We start from the raw sequence: 24665 nt of genomic DNA, 5'->3' as shown, positions 1-24665 counted from the left end.
TCTAAAGATTATGCTAAATAAAGTGGTGGATAAAGATTGGGTCTATTTATTACCATATTTATTGCTGGCCATTAAAGAAGATCCAAAATCTTGCACGGGGTTCTCGCCTTTTTATTTGCTTTATGGGAAACACTCAAGGGAATTATTGGACATTGCAAAAGAGACATGGGAGGGACAACCCAGGCCTTATAAGACCGTTATTGAGCATGTTTTTTCAGATGCAGGAAAGAATAGCTGCAGTGGTGCTGATAGTGAGAGAGCACTTGGAACAGGCACAACAGAGGGTGTGGAAAGGGGGAAGGGGCTTGGACTACACACCCTAATTTTAGACTTAATAAGAGGTGCTGCCATGCTGAGACTTGTAGTACAATGCAAGGGACATAGAATGCAGGCGCACACTTCTAGGTAGAAAAAGAAATAGTGGAGTGCTAAATTCAAACAGAGATCATCAGTGAATCGCTGGCAGCTGACACAAGGGGATTCCTGCCTAAATACCCCAAAAAGAAAATATAAATATGTGTCTGCGCCTGAAATCACTGGAACATATATAACAGTCCAACAGTATTAGCTAGAAATTGATTTATTATCACAATAGCAACAGTGAATCTTACTAGTAGAACTGCAGTTCTTAAAATCAACATAAACCATTACATATCAGAAACAGTGTAACACTCTGCACAGATGCACCAATAACTAGTGTCTCTCTCCTTATTAGAGGAATGACCGTGAATCCCCAGTGATGTTGTGGTCACTCACCACTCAAATAGAATCAGTCCTGGGTATAGATCAAAGTCGCAGGAGGTAGGTTAAACTAAGCCGTCTGTCCTGAACGATGTTAGCAGACAGCTAGGAGTAGGCTGCTAGGTGGATGTCAGCCGAAGTAAATGCCGCGGCTGCTAGCCCTGCGTGAAGCCACAGCAATGTGATGCAGATGGTTACAGGGGGCGTGCAGCCCAGATGCCGAGCCTCAGCTGTTTGAAAGTGGCTGTAGCAAGAGGACACAGACGGCAATGAGATCTGTGCACCGTGCTCCCACACTCCAGTTTGTTCCGTATCCTGGAAAAGAGGCCCCCAGCAGCAACAGCAGAAGGTAGACTAGTGGTAAGCTGGTAATCCAGAGAAGGTAGGCAGTTCAATAGGGAAACCTGTGAACCTTGACGCGTTTCTCCTCAATAACAGAGGTTTTTTTTAAAAAAAAAACTGTGGGTGCGCAGAGCACGGTGCACGAATCTCATTTCCGTCTGGGGCCTCTTGCTACAGCCACTTTCAAACAGCTGAGGCTCGGCGGCTGGGCAACCATCTGCATCACATTGCTGTGGCTTCACGCAGGACTAGCGGCAGCGGCATTTACTTCGGCTGACATCCACCTGGCAGCCTACTCCTAGCTGTAACATCGTTCAGGACAGACGGCTTAGTTTCACCTACCTCCCGGGACTTTGATATATACCCAGGACTGATTCTATTTGAGCGGTCGCAACATCACTGGGGATTCACGGTCATTCCTCTAATAAGGAGAGATACACTTGTGTTTTTAAACTTAGCAAACAAGCATTTACTGTCTATATTTTTCTAAGGGATTCTTTCTATGTTGAATCATCAACTCCTGAATTATTACAGTCAATCTATCCATTTTTTCTCATAGGGAACAGCGCAAGATTTTTACTATTGGTGCATCTATGCAGAGTGTTACACTGTTTCTGATATGTAATGTTTTCTGTTTATTTTAAGCACACTTCTAGGTACTAAAAACAATGATAGTCAAAATAATTCTGATAAACTCTACAATTAACATGGAGTATAAGTGAGGTTCTTGGTACACATGTTCTTAGTACATACAGTGCATCCGGAAAGTATTCACAACGCTTCACTTTTTCCACATTTTGTTATGTTCCAGCCTTATTCCAAAATGGAATAAATTATTGTCCTAAAAATTCTACACACATTGGGGTAGATGTACGAAGCCCGGAAGCGGTATCAGCGCACGTTATGTGCGCTGATACCGCTTCTCCCCGATGTATGATCGGGGGTCTGGGCGGTAAATGACAGGGGCGATATGCGACCCTGTCATTATCAGCGCTGCTATCTACAAGATAGCAGCGCCGAGCGACAGGGCCATGTATGAACGGTCATACCGCATGACCATTCGGCCAGCTGTAGCTGTCGTTATCGACAGCTACAGCCTGGCGCTAGCCTATCCCCACAGCAGGGACAGCGATGTCCCTGCTAGGGGCTGCTGGCGGCTCCAGGGCTCCACGCAGGGATCTCACGATACTTGCGATATCCCGCGCATGCTCAATGGAGTCGGCCGGGACAGACACAGTGCCTCAGCATTAGGCTGATGCGCTGCTGTCGCTAGCGGGTAGCGCCGGAGGGGGGAGTTAACGCTCCCCCTCTCCGGCCGATGAGTTGTTCTTACATCTCATCGGTAGTGCTTCCTGCTTTGCCTCGGTAAAGAGGCGAAGCGGGAAGTGTTATAGCGGGACGTTAAGTGCCGCTATCATACATCTACCCCAATACCCCATAATGACAACGTTTAAAATGGTGTTTTTTTTTTAGATTTTTGCAAATTTTATTAAAAAAACCACTAAGAAATCACATGTACATAAGTATTCACGGCCTTTGCCCTGAAGCTCAAAATTGAGCTCAGGTGCATCCTGTTTCCACTAATCATCCTTGAGATGTTCCTACAGCTTAATTGGAGTCCACCTGTGGTAAATTCAGTTGATTGGACATGATTTTGAAAGGCATACACCTGTCTATATAAGGTCCCACACTTGACAGTGCATGTCAGAGCACAAACCAAGCATGAAGTCCAAGGAATTGTCTGTAGACCTCCGAGACAGGATTGTCTCAAGGCACAAATCTTGGGAACGGTACAGAAAAAAAATCTGCTGCTTTGAAGGTCCCAATGAGCACAGTGGCCTCCATCAGAAGTTCGGAACCACCAGGCCCTCTAAACTGAACGAAGGGCCCTAGTCAGGGAGGTGACCAAGAACCCTATGGGCACTCTGTCAGAGCTACATCATTCCTCTGTGGAGAGAGGAGAACCTTCCAGAAGGACAACCATCTCTGCAGCAATCCACCAATCAAGCCTGTATGGTAGAGTGGCCAGACGGAAGCCACTCCTTAGTAAAACGCACATGGCAGCCCGCATGGAGTTTGCCAAAATGCACCTCAAGGACTCTCAGACCATGACAGACAAAGATTGAACTCTTTGGCGTGAATGCCAGGCATTATGTATGGAGGAAACCAAGCACTGCTCATCACCAGGCCAATACCATCCCTACAGTGAAGCATGGTGGTGGCAGCATCATTCTGTGGGGATGTTTTTCAGCGGCAGGAACTGGGAGACTAGTTAGGATAGAGGGAAAGATGAATGCAGCAATGCACAGAGACATCCTGGATGAAAACCTGCTCCAGAGCGCTCTTGACCTCAGACTGGGGCGACAGTTCATCTTTCAGCAGGACAACGACCCTAAGCACACAGCCAAGCTATCAAAGGAGTGGCTTCAGGACAACTCTGTGAATATCCTTGAATAGCCAGCCAGAGCCCAGACTTGAATCCGATTGAACATCTCTGGAGAGATCTGAAAATGGCTGTGCACCGACGCTTCCCATCCAACCTGATGGAGCTTGAGAGGTGCTGCAAAGAGGAATGGGTGAAACTGCCCATAGATAGGTGTGCCAAGCTTGTGGCATTATATTCAAAAAGACTTCAGGCTGTAATTGCTGCCAAAGGTGCATCAACAAAGTATTGAGCAAAGGTTGTGAACACTTATGTACATGTGATTTCTTAGTTTTTTTTTATTTTTATTACATTTGCAAAAATCTCTTTTTACACATTGTCATTATGGGGTATTGTGTGTAGAATTTTAGGATGAATTTATTCCATTTTGGAATAAGGCTGTAACATAACAAAATGTGGAAAAAGTGAAACGTTGTGAATACTTTCCGGATGCACTGTACATAGCATCCGGTGTCAGCTGTGGCGGGTCCTCGCAGGGTCCGATGACACCATCTGTGAGCCCCCTCCTCAGGGTCACCGGACATAGGCTGCAATAGCCGTGACCGTGCCCTTCCTGGCGGCTCCCCCGTAGCAGGCAGAATGCCACAGCAAGCAGTCTGCTTGTCCTCAATGCTTGTTTAAAAAAAATATATGAAAAGGCTGGAGACAGCCTAATGTGCTATCGGCTCTCACGGGCACATTTCTAAAACTGGGGCTGATGGGGCATAGAGGGAGAGGAGCCAGTCACACTTCTAAATTATCTAAAGTGCCAGGATCTAATCTACCACCGTCTGTACCCCATTGTCTATGCTCCAGTGTCCCCTAGTGGATGAAGGAGAAAATGTATTTGTGGTGCTAACAGGCATCAGATGTAGGAATAGGTGCTGTTCTGTCTCAGAACAAAGAGGTTGAACAACATCCACTTATCTATTTAAGTAGAAAACTGAACATACATGATAGAAACCACGATTGAAAAAGAAGCGTTGGCAAATTAGTGGGCAGTAGAAACACTCAGATACTACCTTTAGGGAAGAAAATTCAGGTTGGTATAATATACAGATCATGAAATCTGTATATCTGTGAATAAAGAGAGCAATGCGAGAATAACAAGATGGTTCTTTGCATTGCAGAATTTTAAATTCTCAGTAGAACAAAGGCCCGAAAGCCAACTGGGCAATGCGGATGCTTTGTCCCGTGTTTCTTATTTGGGGGCTACAAGAATTCTGCCCTACAGGTCGAAACAGGTGGGGGGATGTGTGACAAAACCACTGGAAAGGTTGTCAAGGGGAGATATATATATGTCCCAGGTTTTTGGTTTTGTTTGATGTGTACTCATAAATAAAACTGGATTCAGTATGATTGACTACAAATCCCAACAGCGGCATCCCGGCAGCAGTGAAAATCCTGATCATCCCAAGGTAAGTATTTCCTACCCTATTCTACCCCCTAACCCTCCCTTAGGGGTGCCTAACCCTTACCTCCCCTCCAAGTGCCTAACCCTAACCTCCCCTCCAAGTGCCTAACCCTAATCTCCCCTCTAAGTGCCTAAACCCAACCCCCCCTTCCCCGCCGCCTAAACCTAAGTCCCCCGGGGGGGGGGGGGGGGATGCCTAACCCTAACCACCCTCCGGGGGTGCCTAACCCTAACTTTCCCTAGCCTAATCCTAAACTCCCGGGGGGGGGAGGGTGCCTAACCCTAAGTCCCCCCCCGGGAACCCTAAACCTAAGCGGGGCTGTCCACGCTCGGCGCCGGGCTTACTTTCAATCGGTAAGCCGGGTGTCGGGCTCCCGGCGTAGGTAAAATGACAGGCGTCGGGATTTCGACGCCTGTCATTTAACCCCTTGCCGGGATTAGACAGTCAGGAAGCCGACGGTCGGGATTCCGTCCGTCAGCTTCCCGACTGCTTCCCAATAAAACTATCTGCGGATATTGGTATCAAGCCCTGGATTGGTGTGCTTCTGAATAGATGCTGTATACAAGGTGCCACCGTCTACCCCTTAACTAAATCTTGCGACAGTATTCTAATTAATGCACAAACTTTTGTCCAGTGTTTTCTGTCTACCTCATGGTATACACTGCAATTCATAGATAATGATCTTCCTGTACCTTTATTGGGGGCCCCATATTCTTCACAGCACCGGCATTTCCTTTTCATTTTACTTCCTAAGTATTGTCACCTATTTTATAAACTTTATTTGTTGAATTATCAGTGTTTTGTTTACCATAATTTTGATATTTGTACAGTATCTGCTACTTTTTGTAACATTTTCACACTAGATTTCTACTTGTAATATATACTTCTTGGCATTGTACAATGGGCTCGATTCAGCAAGGATCGCAGCTGAGATTATGCACTCAGTCGGGCGATTATTGCGTTCTGTGCATGCATCGCAATGCGCATGTGCGAAGGTCTCACTGTGATTGGACTGCGATCGCAGTGACTACGCAGACCTATCGTAGAGTGATTGACAGGAAGTGTCCGTTTGGGGGTGGTGGTCGGGAAAACGTAGGTGTCAGTGCGTTTGAATGCTGTTGTATGGGCGTGCATAAATTAGCCATTACAATGGCATACGCTGAGTGCAAGTAAGGTCAGAGACTGCTGTAATTCTGCGTGAAGGACCGATGGTACTCGATGTTACCGATGGTTTCGCTATTTTGCCAAGTATTACGTTTGTGTGTAAGGGGATGCGGGTGTCCTTATGTTAGGCTGTGACGCCATTGCGATTGCAAACATTAGCATATTTTCACAGTGGATCTGTGTGCGATTACGAAGTGGCAATCACAATAGCGATCTGTAAAGAATCAGGCCCAATGTTTGTTTTATTACTTTGCTTTGCTTCAGATTCAATAAAAATATATCGAAGGAATCTTAGTAATATGATTTTACCTTATCCGCTGTTTTACAACAACAATCCATCCACAAGAAATCTTGAATTAAATCATCATCTGCAACAGAATAAACATTTGACTACATTTTTTCAATACAACATCAAGATTAAATTAAATGTTTAGTATATTTGATGCAGAACTAAAATACTACCTATCATTAGTGAAAAGCCGAATCATACATTTAAAGAACATAGGGGGAGACTTAATAAAGCTTGGCGAGAGATCAAATTGGAGATAAATAGCACCAACCAATTAGCTCCTACCCGTTAATTTACAGGCTGTGCTTGATAGGCGCTGATTGGTTGGTGCTATTGATCTCCAATTTTATCTCCCTCCAAGCATTATTAAATCTCCCCTATAGAGCCTGATTCAGCAGAAGACGCAGTTAAACAGTCCCATGCAGATTCCTGATTATTGAAAATCTGTGCATGTGCAGAACGGGTCTGCGTTCCCACACGCAGTTTGGCAGCAGACTGTCAGTGATTGACAGACTGATGCTATTTTTGAGAGGTGAGGGCGACAGCCTTTGTTTTCCAAAACAGGTGTGTCGCCGTCTCGGTAAAAAGGCGATGCGTGCCTCTATAATACATCTCACTCAAAAAGCAAGAACACAAAGATGCAGGGGAGAGATAGCCAGGGAATGTAGTTGAATCAGAGGTAGGGGGCTGAGAGCAAGGGCTGGTCATCATACCAGAGTTCTCAAAGCACCGCCCACTTACCGAATAAAGTGAGCAGTCCAGGCAGCCGATTTGCATTGAATCATGTCATCGCAGTCTCGCCCCCAGCTTTACAATGCTGGTAATGACAGCAATGTATAGCAGAGAGGCAGGGCTACGATGACACCCAGTCTCGCTGCCCACCCCACACCGCCCCTATTCCACTCCCCTTGCGCACTCCCCGAATAGCCCCCTTAGCCACGCCATGACCCTTGCTGAGCCAACTTGGCTGCCCCCTCTGCAAGTATGACTAAAGGGGACTATACATCAGCAATCTCAAAACAAGTTGTGGCAGTGGGTGTTTACGCATGTATAACGGGCCTGTACAGCTTAATGAACAGACCCCTTAGTATATAGACAGCTGTCTGGCATGAAACAACTAAAAAGTAGCACATTTCCATGCCTGCAGAGGTATGAAAGCTTCAAACAAGTCTACACCATTGTGCGATAAGGTACCAAAACCATAGTCTCAGCAGGAACGCAGTTTAGGGTACAAAAATTCTACAACCTGGTGTACCAATTACATGTGTAATGTTCCCTAGACCTACTTCCAACTTCAAACACTTTTTCAAGTAGGCCAAGTGGAGGAAAAAAAGGAGAGTTATGGTTAACTCTCTTTCTTCGAAGTCCATAGGGTCCAGAGGGAGACAATGGGTATAGGTGGGCCCTGGAGGACCAGACACCAACAGCAAAGCTTTTCAATCCCAGGATGCTCCGGTCCTTTCCACTATACCCCACTCACAGCCTGAGGGCACTTCAGTTTTGTTAACAAGCCCAAGGCAGGAGAAGGATAGTAGCGAAGGAAGACTGGTACACTGAGAAATCACACTCTCACAGAGAGAAGGAAACAAATGACCAGGAGAAGAAAACCATCGAAGCTAGGAGCATCAAGGCATGTGCCCTGTGGATCCTATGGACTTCGAAGAAAGAGAGTTAACCAAGGTAAGTTTTACCATAACTCTCCTTTTCTTCTTCAGGGTCCATAGGGCTCCATAGGGAGACATTGGGGATGTCGCAAAGCAGTTGTTCCAGGGTGGGAACGCTCCTGAGCTGATAGGAGAAACCTACTCCCGAAGGAAGCATCCTGAGAGGCAAATGTATCAAAGGCCTAAAGCCTAACAAAGGTGTGGACAGAAGACAAGGTGGCCGCCTTGCATAGCTGTTCAGCTGAGGCGACGCGCCGGGCTGCCCACGAGGGACTCACAGAGCGAGTAGAATGAGCAGATACTGAAGCTGGTCTGCGTATAAGCCTGTGATATAGTCATGCGAATCCATCTGGCCAGAGTCTGTTTGTTAGCTGGCCATCACTTCTTGTGGAATCCATATAGGACAAAGAGGGAGTCCAATTTCCTGATGAAAGTAGTGCGGTCCAGGTAGATCTTCAGAACATGGACCACATCCAATGATATCCTCACCTGTCGAGAGGTCTGGTGAATTAAATACCGGAACCACAATTTCCTCATTCAGGTGGAAGCGAGAAACCACCTTGGGAGGCAACCTGGGCATGTACGAAGAACAGCCCTGTCCTGATGAAATATTAAAAAGGGGGAGCGACAGGAAAGCGCCCCTAAATCCAATACCCTACGGGCAGATGCTATAGCCAGAAGAAACAGAGTCTTCGCAGTGAGCCATTTGACATCCACTGATTCCAGGGGTTCGAATGGAGGTTAATGAAGTACTTGGAGAACCCCTGACAAATTCCATGGAGCTACAGGATGGGCAAAGGGAGGTTGTATATGTAGAACACCTTGCATGAAGGTGTGAACAATCGGTATAGTAGCAATTCTGCGCTGAAACCAGATAGACCTGCACTTTCAGAAATGCTAGACGGAGGCCTAGATTCAGTCCAGCCTGAAGAAAGGCAAGAATTCGAGAAACGTTAAAGACTTGCAGGTCATAGTTTTTTGGAGCACACCATTGCAAATATGTATGCTATATTCTGTGGTAAATACTGTTTGAGGTCGGTTTACGTGCTCTGAGTATGGTCTGGACCACAGAGATGGAGAAACCCTTAGCCGTTAGGAGTGATGTCTCAAGAGCCAAGCCGTTAAAGACAGATGGGCTAAGTCCGGATGTAGACATGGACCCTGAGACAACAGGCCTTTGGAGATCGGAGTAATAATGATGTTTGTCTGAATTCTCAAAGCACTCGAGGAATATTGGAGGGAAGAGATATGCCAAATGGAAGTTCCATTTCACCGACAATGCGTCTATGAAAGTCACGTCGGGGTCCTGTGCTCTGGCTCCTTAAATGGGAAGAGGCCATAAGATCCACTTTCGGAAAACCCAATTTGTCCACAAGAAGCTGAAAGACTTCTGGATGTAGAGACCATTCTCCTGAATGCACATCGTGACGGCTGAGGAAACCCCAATTGAGAATCCAGGGATGAACACTGCGGAGATGGCTGGGAGATTGCGTTCGGCCCATGCGAGAATGCGGGACACGTCTGCCATTGCTGACTGACTTTGAGTGCCCCCTTAGTGATTGAGGTAGGCCACAGCCATGGCGTTGTCGGACTGTACTTGTACTGGCCTGTTTTTCAGAATATTCTGAGCCAGAGTGAGAGCTCTGTAGATGGCTCGAAGTTCCAGGATGTTGATTGGTAACACTGCCTCGACTGGGGACCATCGGCCCTGGAAGGAGTGCTGGCCGATTACTGCGCCCCACCCTCGGAGGCTTGCATCCGTGGTGAGGAGAGCCCAGTCCGGGATCCAAAAGGGATGACCCTTATTCAAATGGGAAGTCTGTAGCCACCACACTAGGGACAGGCGAACCTCTGGGGGGAGGCTCATCATCTGGGATTTGAGCAGATGAGATAGCCCATTCCACCTGGGGAGGGACCATGTCGAAGGTGGACTCCATTGATCCCAAGGCCTGCATCGCAGAGTGAATTGACACTCAGCGATTCTGGAGCAGTCTGCATAGTCTTTGCTGGATTACTGAAATCTTGTCCGCCGTTAGGAAGATTCTCTGAATACGAAGGTCCAGGAGGGCTCCCAAATGTACCATACTTTGAGAGCGTGTTAGGGAAGATTTTTTTCCAGTTGATCAGCCAACCGTGCATTTGAAGAAAAGCAATGGTTACCTGTAGATGGTGGTGAAGAGTCTGTGGGGAGCTGGCCAACAGCAAGAGATCATCCAAGTATGGGATCAGTCTGATCCCTTGACGATGAAGAGAGGCCGCCATAACTACCATGATCTTGGTAAAGACCCGGGGGGGCGTTGAAAGGCCGAACGGCAGAGCCTGCATTTGGTAATGTTGCTATAGTATAGCAAACTGGAGATATTGTTGATGAGAAGGTGCTATAGGTACATGTAGGTAAGCGTCCTGAATGTCTAGAGATACCATAAAATCCACAGGCTCCATAACTAGGATAATGGAATGGAGGGTTTTCATACGAAACCTGGGCACCCTGATAAACTTGTTCAGAGATTTGAGGTTAAGGATAGGCCGATGAGACCCATTGGGTTTCTGAACTAAGGAAAGGGTAGAATAATAGTCCTTGCCCTGATGTCAGTAAAGACTGAATGGCTTTTTGGAGCAGCAGGGCCTTGGTTGGGTCCGGTGGAGGTCCTGTGCAAAAGAACTGCTGGGGGGGTCACCTCAGGAATGAGAGGGCGTATCCGTGGGAGACCACTTCCCTTACCCAGGCATCTGATGTGGTTTGAGGCCAAACCTGGTCGAATTGAAGAAGTCGGCCTCCCACCCTGAGAGGCCCGCCCCGTCAGGCTGTAGGCTTGTCCTCAGACTTGGCAGGTGCAAGATTAAGCCATGCACGTGTAAGTACGCACAGCCGGGACAGTGGAACTGCGAATGGCTCATTAAATCAGTAAAATCAGCAGACATCAGCCAAGGCTTGGAGGCCTTGGCTGATGTCTGCTGTCGTGGAAAGGACTGACCCTTGGCTTTTCCTTGAGGGTGAAAGGACCTTTAGGATGACGTCTTTGAGTCTGAATCTGCTTCCCAGGAATGTAGCCAAACAATACAGCAGGCCACTACCGAAGTGGCAGATATCCTGGAGGCCAGGAGAGCCGTATTCATAGCTGCTTCACCTAAGTAGGAGGCTGCATCTCTAATGTGAGATATGTAGTACAGCTGTTCCCTCGAAGCATCAGGCATCAGGGGGAAATGTCTGTTCTAGGGCCTCTGCCCAACTCTCAATGGCTTTTGCCACCCAGACGTAGCCCTAGCAGGATGAGTAATAGCTCCTGTAAGAAAGTATATGGATGTATGAGAAGCTTCTATACGTCTATCTGCAGTCTCCTTCAAAGAGTTTGCAGTATGAATGGGTAAGGCGGCATTTTTAACCAGATGTGTTACATGAGAATCCACTGCTGAGCGTACTTCCCATTTAGTACAATCAGTAGCTGGAAGAGGGTAAAAGGAATTGAACCATTTTGGAATCTGAAACCTTTTACTGGGCATATTCCAAGCTTCACTTATGTGATCAGATAGCTGGACAGAGTGAGGAAACTCTGGTAAAACTACCTTTTGTCGTTTAAAAAGTGCATGTTTTTTTTCTTAGGAACGGGTTCATCTTCTATTTGTAGAATAGTTTTAACAGCTCTCACAAGAGCAGGTGTATTAAGTTTAGAGGGTGGCTTCTCTTCTCCTGAGACAGTCAGAGTGAGAGAGGTCTGCGTCTTCTGCCTCCCCAGATGACATATCAGAATGAGATAACTGGGTGGACTGGGTAGATAACACAGCCCGTTTAGTAGGTAAAGGATTTTCCATTTGCAGCATTTTCTGAAAAACTGTGTACTGAGGTAGATACTACGTCTACCCATGGGGGAGGCAAAGGTTTTGTAAGGAGGACCTGCTGTGGTCATCCTACAGGGGGAGCTACCACGGGGACTGCTATGTGGTCCGCAAGTTTTGCCAGCATCTGTTAAATGGCAGCCCAGGGTGGGTTCTGAGGGGCCTGGGGCTGTGTACAATGACCCTACTGAATGAGGTCCTCTGTGGCTAAGCCCGCTGAGCAGGACTTACAAGACACCAGAGGAGGAGCAGCAGCATCAGGCTGCTTGTTATTCTTTCCTCTGCCAGACATAGCCACAAGAATAATAAAATACACAGTATGATAGAGTGCAGTGAACACCCTGCAGTATGTATAATATGGCACAGTGTAGTATGCAACCGCGCTGTATAGTATGTGATAGCCCTCAAAATTATATAGGAGATGTGAAGTACAATGAACCCCCTGTACCTTAGTATGTCAGGGTATAGTAGAATAAAGGGAAACGTATAAGCTGACAGTATAGAAAGTAGAGATTAGCGCTAGCACAAGCTACGTACAAACGCAGAAAAACAAGACATGTCTGCAATGGGCACTAGAATCAACAACACAGGCCACAGTGGCTGGTAGGATATAGCGCTGTATGACCTGGCCCGTGAGAGAGGTATACAGGGAGACTGGACACAGCGTTCCCGGAGACTTTCTTGCATAAAATTGCTGCCGTGCATCTCTGAGGGGGCGAAGGGTGATGAGGAGCAGCCCGGGGAACACCAGGACCACAGTGGAATGGTGCCCTAGACTGGGAGAGGGGCTGCAGGGAGAGCGCCTTCTCCCCTTGCTGACGTTAACCACCAGGTCCCCTGGTCTCTACATTTGCCCTGCGCCAGTGTATTATATGCCCTGGTGGTCTAGTGAAGTCGTGGGCGCACCAGTGTCCACATCAGCGTCTCCGGTCTGTCTCCTGAGACCGGAGGTAAGACTGCGCAAAAATGCGGGTCCCCGCGGACGGGGTTCCTCCTTACCTGTCCCCTGAACACAGGCGGAGGGGTGATGGGGCGGCAGCATAGACGTCCGGAGGACAGTCTGGTGCTGCTCGCCCGTTATAGTAAAAATAGAAAATAAATTAAATCATAAAATAAAAGCTTGGGCTGCTTAATGCAGCCCCCTGTTATAATGGTGATCCAGCTCCTGCCACACCAACGAAACTGAAGTGCCCTCAGGCTGTGGGCGGAGTTTAGGGGGAAGGATCGAAGCATCCTGGGATTGAAAAGCTTTGCTGTTGGTGTATGGTCCTCCAGGTCCCACCTACACCCAATATCTCCCTGTGGAGCCCTATGGACCCTGAAGAAAAAATAAACCAGGTGGTTTAACTTATGTACATAGCTTGGCAACGGGTAAAGCTAAGTGTGTACTCGCATCCCGTGTCACTCAGTGCTACCAATACTGGAAAGCAGGCCATCTTTTCTTCTTCCAAAGTAGGCGCTCATGGTTATCTGGAAAAAATCTGCATGGTTTCCTATATAGTACAGTTCTCACTGTACACATAAATGATAAACGTTACAGAGGAATTAAAATAAAGGCTGACCTCAGTTACCAATTAGTCCTAATAATAGGGAAGATAAGCTTAACAGAGAAGAAAAACAGATAGGAGTTTGTTACAGAAACCATCCTGTCAATCATAGCTAGCTCCAGCCAAGGTGTATACAGCTATAGTGGAGCACTACTCCAGGAACAGGGTAACCTTATACATAGAGAGGGCTTTATTTTATACTTCACAAACTAATTATACTGACACAGAGTCACCTACCAAACAAGTTAAAGAAGGCTGTCATCTCCTGCCGCTGGATGATCAGGCATGTCCCTTTCAGCCGTTTAGGTGCATCGTTGTTATGCAAGTTTCTTACATAAGTGTCTTGATTTTCTTTAAGAAGTGGGCGCTTTAGAATAAGTTTCTTTTGCTTCTGTGATCTGGATCCAGATTTCACTGTGCTGGGTGTCTGACGGCAGCTCTGATTATGTCTCATCCTGTAACAAACATATATCAGCAGAAATCATGTTACTTATACTCACAAGACTAAGGGGTCTATGTACTAATAATTGCAGAACTGACGCGATTATTAGGAATCCATATCGCAGGGGACATTTCCATCTTTAATGAAAATATCCCTGCTATGTACAAAAAGGGAACTCACAGCGACAGTGGTTGCGGTAACCGCTGTCCCTGCAAGTTATATCCCCAGCATTTAGATGAAGTATTTCACATTTGTGAAAGACTTCTCCAGGGGAAGCTGACACTGCGCATGCGCACAGCGTCAGCTTCCACCGCTGGTCCGAGGCAGCGGAACAGATATCGAAGATCTCTCTCCTGCTACTAAGCCTCCATAGGCTTTAAGCAGTTACACCATGTGAAGATTGTGTAAACGTAAGCTACCGGGGCCAAACGTTGAAAAGCTTTGCTTTTTGGACTTCGGTACATAGGGGTCAGATTGATAATAATGGGCACTGCGACCTGCTGTTCTAATTAACACTCTGCCTGAGATTTCTTTTAACTCTCTTGCATTTTGCTTTTAGTACATAGCTCTATTTCATAAAAGTATGCAGAAACTGCAGTTTCTACATAATTTAATTAAAAAAAACAGCTTGATACATACGCCCTTAAATTACTTATTTTATATTCTAAATATATCAAAATAATTGTGTTTTCAATTATAAGCATGCTGCAGTTCACTAACGTCTAGTCAGGTATCAACTTTTATAAATGTATCCTAATGTATACTTTGGGGCATATTCAATTAGCAGCAAAAAGTCGGCCGCTTTTCGCATGCTGGACTTTTCGCCGTCATCACTGGTTTCACCTGCGGCAAAGTTTCGCACGCGTCCCCGCTTTTCGCCCTATTCAATTCCAAAGGACGCAAAAACGGGACCCGGCGAAACGCAAACAGGCGAAATGTGCTGTCAGATTTGGGGAAATCAGCCTGACACCCCCCAAAAGATCCATTAACAGTGGTGATCAATGTAGATGCCCCCGAATAGACATGCTGAAGGTATTTGAATGAATTGGTACAGTCAACATAAGTCCTTAGAGCACGTACCACATCCAAGGAGGCCTCACCAGCTGAGATGTCTGGAGAATTAAAGGCCGGCACTATAATTTCCTCATTTATGCGGAAACTAGATACCACCTTAGGTAGAAAATCAAGGCGAGTCCGAAGCACCGTCCTGTCCTAGCGTTCCCGCTAGGCTGTTTTAGCGGGGCGCGGCGCCCTGTCCTCCTTGTGGAGGGCAAAAAGCACCCTGCCCTCCAGAAGGAGGGCAAAAAGCGCCCTGCCCTCACAGCCTGCGGGTGCCGTCTTCACCCGCGGGACGCAGTGTCCCGCGGGTGGAGAAATGTGCGGTGACCCAGTCACCGCTGGAGAATAGACGCCGGGCACATGCGCCCGGCATCTATTCTCCCTCTCTGCAGCGCTTGGGGGCTGCCCGTTGTGTCCGTAAGTGCCGGGCACGCCCCCAAGTATGACGAAAAGGGGACGCATCTTATAGACACGCCCCCTTTTCATGACCACACCCCCTTTTTCACGCGCGAGCACCGTAGGCGCACGCACAAGGTTGCCCTCTCTAGCTCCGGCGCCCTGCCTGCCGCCGGAGCAAGAGTGAACACTATGTCCGTATGAAAAATCAGAAAGGGAGGGCTACAAGAAAGAGCCCCCGACTCTAACAGCCTTCTGGCCGAAGCTATGGGCAGGAGAAAAACAGTCTTAGCTGTAAACCATTTTAACTCCACTGAGCCCAGTGGTTCAAATGGCGGTCCTTGGAGAGCCCTAAGGACCACAGCCAAATCCCAGGGAGCCATAGGTGGGACAAAAGGAGGCTGGATGCGAAGCACACCCTGCATAAAGGTGTGTACATCAGGAAGAGTAGCAATCCTATGTTGAAACAGTACTTACAGGGCAGAGACCTGCACCTTCAGAGAGCAAGGCGAAGTAGTAAAGCCAAAACCCTGGATATTCCAAATACCTGAGGATTGTAACCTCTGGGACGACACCATTCATAGAAGGTGTGCCACACTCTGTTATAAATTCTCACAGAAGCAGGCTTTCGAGCTCTGAGCATAGTGTTAACCACCGAGTTGGAAAACCCCCTGGACCTCAAGAGGGCAGTCTCAAGAGCCATGCCGTCAAAGACAGACGACTCAGGTCCAGGTAGAGGCAAGGACCTTGGGACAACAGGTCCGGACGTAGAGGCAACAGCATCGGAGTGTCTATGAAGAGACTCCAAAGATCTGTGTACCAGTGATGTCTGGGCCACGCTGGAGCCACCAGCAGCAGCATGCCTCCTTCTTGCTTGAACTTTCGAATCACCCGAGGAAGAAGGGAGAATGGAGGGAACAGGTACGCAAACTGGAAGGTCCATCTGACCGACAGAGCGTCTACCAGCAGAGCCCCCACATCTCTTGTCCTTGAGCCGTAAACTGGCAACTTGTGGTTGTGCCGAGATGCCATTAGATCTATTTCAGGAAGGCCCCACTTGTCCACTAGGAGCTGAAATATTTCCTGGTGAAGGGACGAATGGTGTACGTCGTGACGGGTTAGGAAGTCCGCTTCCCAATTGAGCACTCCCGGAGTGAACACCACCGAGATGGCTGGGAGATTGCCCTCCGTCCAAGTCAGGATGCTGGACATTTCCATTAGTGCCGCCTGACTTCTAGTGCCTCCTTGGCGGTTTATGTAGGCCACTGTAGTGGCGTTATCTGACTGGACTTGCACAGGTTTTCCATGAAGCATGAGCCTTGCTTGCTGAAGAGCCCTTAGAACCACCCTGAGTTTTAATGTTTATTAGAAGAACGGACTCCTCTATTGTCCACCTTCCCTGGAAGAGGTTTGAAACTGTCACTGCACCCCAGCCCCGGGGACAGGCGTCCGTTGTCAGGAGGACCCACTCCGGGATCCAAAAGGGGCGGCCCTTGGTAAGGTGACTTGTGTGAAGCCACCAAGTCAGAGACAGACGTACCTCCGGAGACAGTACCAATGTCTGAGTTCGTATCCGGCGTGGAGATCCGTCCCATCTGGAAAGGATCAGTCTTTAGAGGCCCGGAATTAAACTGGCCATACTCCACCATGTCGAAGGTCGACACCATGGAGCCCAGTAACTGCATTGCCGAGCGAATCGACACCCGGCTGTCACATGCCGCTCTGGAGACCCCAGAATCAGACCCCGCCGCTTACCTTTGCGGGCGCTGACCCACGCTGTCTTCCGGCTCCCGCACCGTACTCCTCTCTCAGGGCGGTCTTCTCTGTTGTCCTCTGGAGGGTCCCGCTACTATGCTGCTTCCTCGCTGGCTCCTGCTGATTGCTGGTCCCCGCTGGTTTCTTCCCAGAAGCGCTGTCCTCCGGTCCATGGGCGTGGCCATCTTGGATTGCCCATGTGACTCCACTACCACCAATGAGGAATCTTCTCCTTCTCTCTCAGCCTGTCAGCTCTCAATGCTGACACAAGTTGCCAGTGCAACTACTTTCTTAGTTCTACTAAGTGAGCCTTCCCACTGTGCTCCGAAGGTGTTTCCTGCTAGTACTCACCTCCCAGCTACCAATGTCTCCACACGGCTATCCAGCCGCTCCACGTAGCCACTCGGCTACCAATGCCTACCCACGGCTATCCAGCCGCTCCACGTAGCCACCCAGCTACCAACATCTCCACACGGCTATCCAGCCGCTCCACGTAGCCACCCAGCTACCAACGTCTCCACACGGCTATCCAGCCGCTCCATGTAGCCACCCAGCTACCAACGTCTCCACACGGCTATCCAGCCGCTCCACGTAGCCACTCGGCTACCAACGCCTACCCATGGCTATCCAGCCGCTCCACGTAGCCACCCAGCTACCAACGTCTCCACACGGCTATCCAGCCGCTCCACGTAGCCACTCAGCTACCAACGTCTACCCACGGCTATCCAGCCGCTCCACGTAGCCACTCAGCTACCAACGCCTACCCACGGCTATCCAGCCGCTCCACATAGCCACCCAGCTACCAACGTCTCCACTCGGCTATCCAGCCGCTTCACGTAGCCACTCGGCTACCAACGCCTACCCACGGCTATCCAGCCGTTCCACGTAGCCACCCAGCTACCAACGTCTCCACACGGCTAGCCAGCCGCTCCACGTAGCCACTCAGCTACCAACGCCTACCCACGGCTATCCAGCCGCTCCACGTAGCCACCCAGCTACCAACGTCTCCACACGGCTATCCAGCCGCTCCACGTAGCCACTCAGCTACCAACGTCTACCCACGGCTATCCAGCCGCTCCACGTAGCCACTCAGCTACCAACGCCTACCCACGGCTATCCAGCCGCTCCACATAGCCACCCAGCTACCAACGTCTCCACTCGGCTATCCAGCCGCTTCACGTAGCCACTCGGCTACCAACGCCTACCCACGGCTATCCAGCCATTCCACGTAGCCACCCAGCTACCAACGTCTCCACACGGCTAGCCAGCCGCTCCACGTAGCCACTCAGCTACCAACGCCTACCCACGGCTATCCAGCCGCTCCACGTAGCCACCCAGCTACCAACGTCTCCACTCGGCTATCCAGCCGCTTCACGTAGCCACTCGGCTACCAACGCCTACCCATGGCTATCCAGCCGCTCCTCGTAGCCACCCAGCTACCAACGTCTACCCACGGCTATCCAGCCGCTCCACGTAGCCACCCAGCTACCAACGTCTCCACTCGGCTATCCAGCCGCTCCATGTAGCCACTCAGCTACCAACGTCTACCCATGGCTATCCAGCCGCTCCTCGTAGCCACCCAGCTACCAACGTCTACCCACGGCTATCCAGCCGCTCCACATAGCCACTCAGCTACCAACGTCTACCCACGGCTATCCAGCCGCTCCACGTAGCCGCTCAGCTACCAATGCCTACCCACGGCTATTCAGCCGCTCCATGTAGCCACCCAGCTACCAACGTCTCCACACGGCTATCCAGCCGCTCCACGTAGCTTCCAAGCTACCACGCTACTTCTACATTCCTCAAACTCCTATCAGTTCGCTGCACCCTCTCATGCGGAGAAACTTTATTAAGCCAAGTCTCCTCCAGCGAGCGTCTGCACCAAGTAATACAGGTCCAAGGCCCAGTCCGGGAACACAGCTTCCAAATCCCACGATTGTGACACCGGCGACTGTGCAGGCAGCTGCAAACCCGCTGCTGCAGTGTGGAAATTTTGTCCCTGGTTAAGAAAATCCTCTGTTGTTGAGAATCCAACAATGCCCCAAGATGCAGCATCCTCTGTGAGGGTGTCAGAGAGGACTTCTTCCAGTTGATCAACCAGCCGTTGCTTTGTAATACTGTGATTGTCAGCTGTAGATGCTGAAGAAGCAATTCCATAGACCTGGCTAACAATAGCAGGTTGTCCAGGTAAGGCAACAGACAGACCCCCTGCAGCCGCAGTTGGGCCGCCATCACTGCCATAAATTTGGTGAACACCTTGGGTGCCGTGGACAGTCCAAACGGCAGGGCTTGAAACTGGAAGTGGTGTTTTAACACTGCGAACCTGAGGTACTTCTAGTGAGCTGAAGCTATCGGGACATGCAGGTATGCATCCTGAATGTCCAGAGGCACCATAAAATCCCCAGGTTCCATAGCCAGTATAATAGACCACATTTTAAACTGAGGCACTCAGAGAAACTTGTTCAGGGACTTGAGGATCAGGATAGGCTTGTATGCACCATTCGGTTTTGGAACCAAAAAGAGGGTGGAATAATACCCCATTCCCCTCTGGGAAGTAGGTACCGGAACTATAACACCCTCCAGGAGCATAGAGCGTGTAACTTTCTGAAGTTCCAATGCCTTTTCCTGATCCATCTGAAGTCCCGTATGGAAGAATTGATGATGTCTGTAGCAGAAGCAGAGGGCGTACCCTTGAGAGACCACTTCCCTTACCCACGTGTCTGTTGTGGTGTGACATCAACACTGGGTGAACTGAAGAAGTTGGCCTCCCACCCTGGGGTCCCCCAAGGAGAGGCCCGCCCAGTCATCCCGAGGGTTTAACGTAGGGCATGGCAGCTGAACGCCTGGTACTCCAAGCCTGCTTCTTGGGCTTTGTGACCTTCTTAGCTCCTGACGGTCTGGGAAAGGACTGAACTTTGGACTTACCCTGAGGACGGAAGGTCCAAAAGGACGGAGTTCCAGATCCCGACGGCATTGGGGCAGAGGGTAAACAGGCAGACTTGGCAGCCGCCAACATGTCTACAATTTTGTCCAAATCTGGCCCAAACAAGACCTGGCCATTAAAGGGTAAACTCTCCAACCCGTTCTTGGACTCAGCATCCGCTCTCCAAGATCGCAACCAAAAGAGATCACCTGGCTGACACCGCAGCCGATGAAATGTGAGATGTTAAGAGACTAATGTCTAAAGCTGCATCATTCACATATGTAGCCGAGTCTCTGAGGTAACCTACCAGTTCAATTTGTTCACTGGTAGCTTCCAAAGGCAAGGACACTTCCAAGGCATTTGCCCAATGTTCCATGGCCCTGGCCATAGCTGGCCTAGCAACCCCCCCAGAGAGGGAATAAATGGACTTTAAGCACACCTCCACTTTTCTGTCTGTAACATCCTTTAACGATGACATGGACGGCATAGGAAGGGTCGCGCGTAAGATGAGAATCCACTTGAGGATGAGCTTCCCATATAGAGAAATACTTCTCGAACGTATAAGTGGCCTCCAACCGTTTCTGCGGTTGAAATCTCCTGCTTAGAGTCTTATAGGCTTCTTCCAAATGTTCAACTAACTGATCCGACAAAGGAAAAGCCGTTGCTGAACTTTTAACTTCCTTAAAGAAAGCATGTTTGGATTTGGCTGCCGAGGTATCCTCATCTCCAATATCCATGGCCACAGTGACCGCACGAATGAGGCCGTGCACATAAAATTTGGACTTAGGCTCCACCTGTTTTTTGAGGAAGCTCTGACACAGATAACTCCTGAATTTCCCCATCATCAGTCGACACATCATCTTGATAGTAAGTGGACTGAGAAGACAGCACCTCCTTCCTAGCAGGAAAGACTCGCCCTGTAAAATCTCCGTCAGGTTTTGCACCGTTTTGGAGAGTGTATTAACCCAAACAGGTTCAGGTGACACCTGGTAGGGGGTAGGTTGTAAAGGCATATTATGAGCCACAACCAGCTGTCGGGGAGTCTCCTGTGAAGTAGATGGCATAGCAACCTGCAGAGCGTACCCCATTTGTGGCGCCACTGGAGGTGCAGCAAGCCGACCGATCAGGGTAGTTAATGATTGTGCAAAACAAGCCCAGGGCAGCTCTTGAGAAGAGCTGGGCCCAGCAGGTAATCCTGCATTCCTGACACACAGGGTACACAATCTTCTGACAATAATCTCCCCATCCTTTGGTCCTGCAAAACACCTAGTGCAGGACTGTGTGAGGGGGATATCGGCCTGTCCAGAATCACTTCCAGACATAATGGATGTATGTGTCACACTCCGCAGATCAATAAACACCTGAGCTGTTAAGTAAACTAACACCCTGTCAGTATCTGTCACTGCTGGGGCTAGTGAGAATAGAAAGTACAGGGATAGTAAAATGGCTGATAGAGTGAGAGAAAATCAGGCAGACAGCGCTAGCATCAGACACATACAATGCAAGAATAACACCTGCACTACTTTGCACTTTAATCAACTACCAGACCTACAGTCTAGTAGGAACAGTGCTACATACACCGACCTACTGGAGGAGAAGTATGTAGAGGGACACAGGCTCTGCAGCTCCCGGTGAGACTAGCGTCTATAACCCATAAAATGGCCGCCGGAGGACTCATAGGGGGCGTGCCTGAGGGAGGAGGGCTGCCTGCAACCGCCAGACCGCTGTGGAAAGGAGCACAGTGCAGCCGACCCCTGCCGCGATGCCAGCGTCTCGGTGCCAGCAGGGTGTCAGCATGGGCTTCCGCTGACTACTCTTGCAGGCAATACTATTTTCTGCGGCTGACACACAGCCCCTCTTGAAGTGGCCCGACTCCGGCCGAGCACCTACGAAACTGAGGTGCATTGGCCAGGGGGCGGGGTATAGGAGAGGGGCCCGATGCATCCTGGGAGCACAAAATTAACTGTTGAGGTCATCAACCTATACCCCAAGGTCTCCTGTGGAGCCCTATGGACCCTGCGTAGAAAAAGTGAACGGAGATAAAGTACCAACCAACCAGCTCCTGTTATTTTTCAAACATGCCTGTGGCATGGCAGTTAGGAGTAGTGATGGACATCGATTGTCGATGTTTGCCGACCATCAATATTTTTCTTGTGATGTGTTTTTACCATTCGATGGCGGCATTCCACCATAATTTAGGTTGTTGTGATGGTTACTTTAATGCTGAGAGCTGCGCCGTCCCTGCCTGCAGCTCTCAGCATCGGGCATCTTGCCCGCCCCCATCACACCCCATCCCGCCCCCAGTGCCGTCCCCTGCCACCAGTGAAGAGTCTTTTTCGCATGCGAATATCAAATTAATATTTATTTTAATCTAATGCTTTTGATGCGATGGTTACTTATCATCACATTAAAAGTTTTGATGGTGGAAGTCCAGCCATCATTTGATGGTGGGCTTCAGATGTCTAGCCCTAGTTAGGAGCTGATTGGCTGGAAATTTATCTCCATCCAAGGCTTAATAGACCCCTAAAGCGGAAGAACAAAATGCTTCTTGAATCTACAGCAATATACACAAACTAATGCGCTTATACCCAGTGCTATATCAGCGACAGAGTGCGGGCATACACGATGGCACCTTGCGTCGCGACGGAGGATCCAACATATCGGGTGGTCCCCACACGCAGTGCGATCGCAGTGGCCAACTGCCCGATATGCCGGCTGCCCCTTCCCTCACCCGCCTAGCGCTGCATGTGCATGTAATCGCACATCGCATCCCCTGATCGACTGATCCTGCAGTAAGATCAGGGGGTGCGATGTACGACCCCACGAGTGCGCGCTCGGTCTGACATCAGGCCCATACATGGTGCGACATAGCAGCCAAATCGCACCAATCAGTAGGATTGGCTGCTTTATCGCACCGTGTATGGGCAGCTTAAGGGACCCAGGATGGGGTTATTCAGAACTTTTACCATAAATCTGGCAAATTAATAGTCTTAGAGATCCCAGGCTTGGCCATAATGTTCTGCTCCTGTTTTCCTTGTGTACTTTCCAATAGCAATATAACTGAGGTGAACTAGCGGGTGCTAAGGAAAATAAAGTAAAAAATAAATACTATAGTTTGCCAATTATTTGAAAAGGTTGTAACAAACTGGAAAAGTAGGAGAAGCAGAAGCCAGGTATCTGACTGGGATACGTGCCAATGCCTGCATATGGCTGTATGACACCTGGCATATCATATGTACAGTACTATACAGGTCCAGGAATGGAGGTGATTAATGGGTTCACCTCTGACAGGGCACAGTGGCCATGTTATGCGCGTTTTACGTACTCTCCTATCTGACTCCAAGTATTCCAAGTAGGACTAGGAGCCCCCTCAGAATCAGAATGGCGGCCACGCAGACGGAACAGCGCTGCTGGGGGTGAATGAATTCCACCAATCGCAATTAAACCGGGGAAGAACAACGAATCGGCCACGGCTGTGAGCCGACTGCTGACCAATCAGAGAAGAGAGGGGCTCCGAGATCCCGCCTAGTGGCGCGCAGGAGCTGCGGCTGGAGCGAGGTGTGAGTGTGAAAGGCGGGATAAGGGCCTGGTCAGTCACTGCAGTGCCATGTGGTCTCTGTGCACGTGACTTTCATTCGGCGTCTTATATACGGGTCCTGTGACAATAATTATAATGAGACACAAATATGTTCAACACAGTGAAAAGATAGAGAAATGGGGGAGTTTATTGTTTAGCAGCAAAAAAAAATAAAAACATATATATATATAGATATATATCTAGATATATATAGATATATAAGTAAAAAAACACAAATATATGTAATGCCTAGTGAGAGTCTGTAAATCTGCCATTGCCAGTACTTTACAATAACTTGCACTGCTGTCTTTTCTATTTTCTTTATTTTTAAGTCATCTAGTACATGAATCCATCATCCTCCATTATTAATCCCTCCATCATAAACCCTCCATCATGCATTAATAACCCCTCATCCTCCATCATTAACCCCTGATCTTTCATCGAAAACCCTCCATCATGCATAATTAACCCTTTACCCTCCATCATTATCCCCTCATCCTTCAATCACCTTATCCATCATAATTAACACACCATTATTCCCTCATTCTCAATAATTAACCCTCCTTAATTCATCTTTAATCCCGCATCCTTCGTCATCAACCCTCCATAATTCATAAATAACTCCTTAACCATTCGTCGAAGCACCACCATACACTTTGGGGTCTATTTACTAAGCAGTGATAGGAGACAGAGTGAAAAGTGATAAGAAAGTGATAAGGTACCAGCCAATCAGCTCCCAACTGTCATTTTTCAAACAAAGCCTGTGAGATGACAGTTGGGAGCTGATTGGCTGGCACCTTATCACTTTCCTATCACTTTTCACTCAGGGGTCTAGTTACTAAGCAGTGTTATGAGACAGAGAGTGAGAGGAGGACCAGGGCAAGTATGGAAGCTGGAGGGTCGGGGGTGGGACGAAGCGAGGGGGGCTATGGGACTGAGTGACAGGGAGTCGAGATGGCTCTTGGTCCGATCTCTCTTTACGGGAAATGAGTGTTTCATGGCAGCGACAATGTGATCGCACGGAACTGTTCTGTCTTCTAAGAGTATCATGCGCGTGTAGCTGGAGTCCCGTGCTATTCTGAGTCGTGTGTACGG

At 48.8% G+C, this 24665-nt stretch overlaps 1 protein-coding gene across 3 annotated transcripts in view; it reads right to left on the bottom strand.

The window, feature by feature from the left end:
* SPDYA (speedy/RINGO cell cycle regulator family member A) overlaps positions 1 to 23414 on the bottom strand; it is a 74242-nt gene extending 50828 nt beyond the window's left edge. For 2 of the 3 annotated variants that reach the window (XR_015877734.1, XM_088467960.1), the window contains exons 1-3: positions 23276 to 23318; positions 13656 to 13873; positions 6394 to 6452 (exon numbers count right to left, since the gene is read on the bottom strand). Coding sequence is in view for 2 of the 3 variants with exons in the window: in XM_088467960.1 (XP_088324086.1) it covers positions 6394 to 6452; positions 13656 to 13873; positions 23276 to 23298 (300 nt within the window). In the remaining variant the exon portion in view is untranslated. Of the gene's footprint in view, positions 1 to 6393; positions 6453 to 13655; positions 13874 to 23275 lie in introns of all 3 variants that reach the window. The other variant, XM_088467961.1, reaches the window with a different exon arrangement.
* Between the last annotated feature and the right edge of the window lie 1251 nt (positions 23415 to 24665).

This window comes from Taudactylus pleione, unplaced genomic scaffold (genome assembly GCF_031769625.1).
Source record: "Taudactylus pleione unplaced genomic scaffold, aTauple2 ptg000079l, whole genome shotgun sequence".
Taxonomy (NCBI): Eukaryota; Metazoa; Chordata; class Amphibia; order Anura; family Myobatrachidae; genus Taudactylus; species Taudactylus pleione.
Note: the sequence above shows the minus strand (reverse complement) of the source record. Positions and strands in the feature narration are given on the sequence as shown.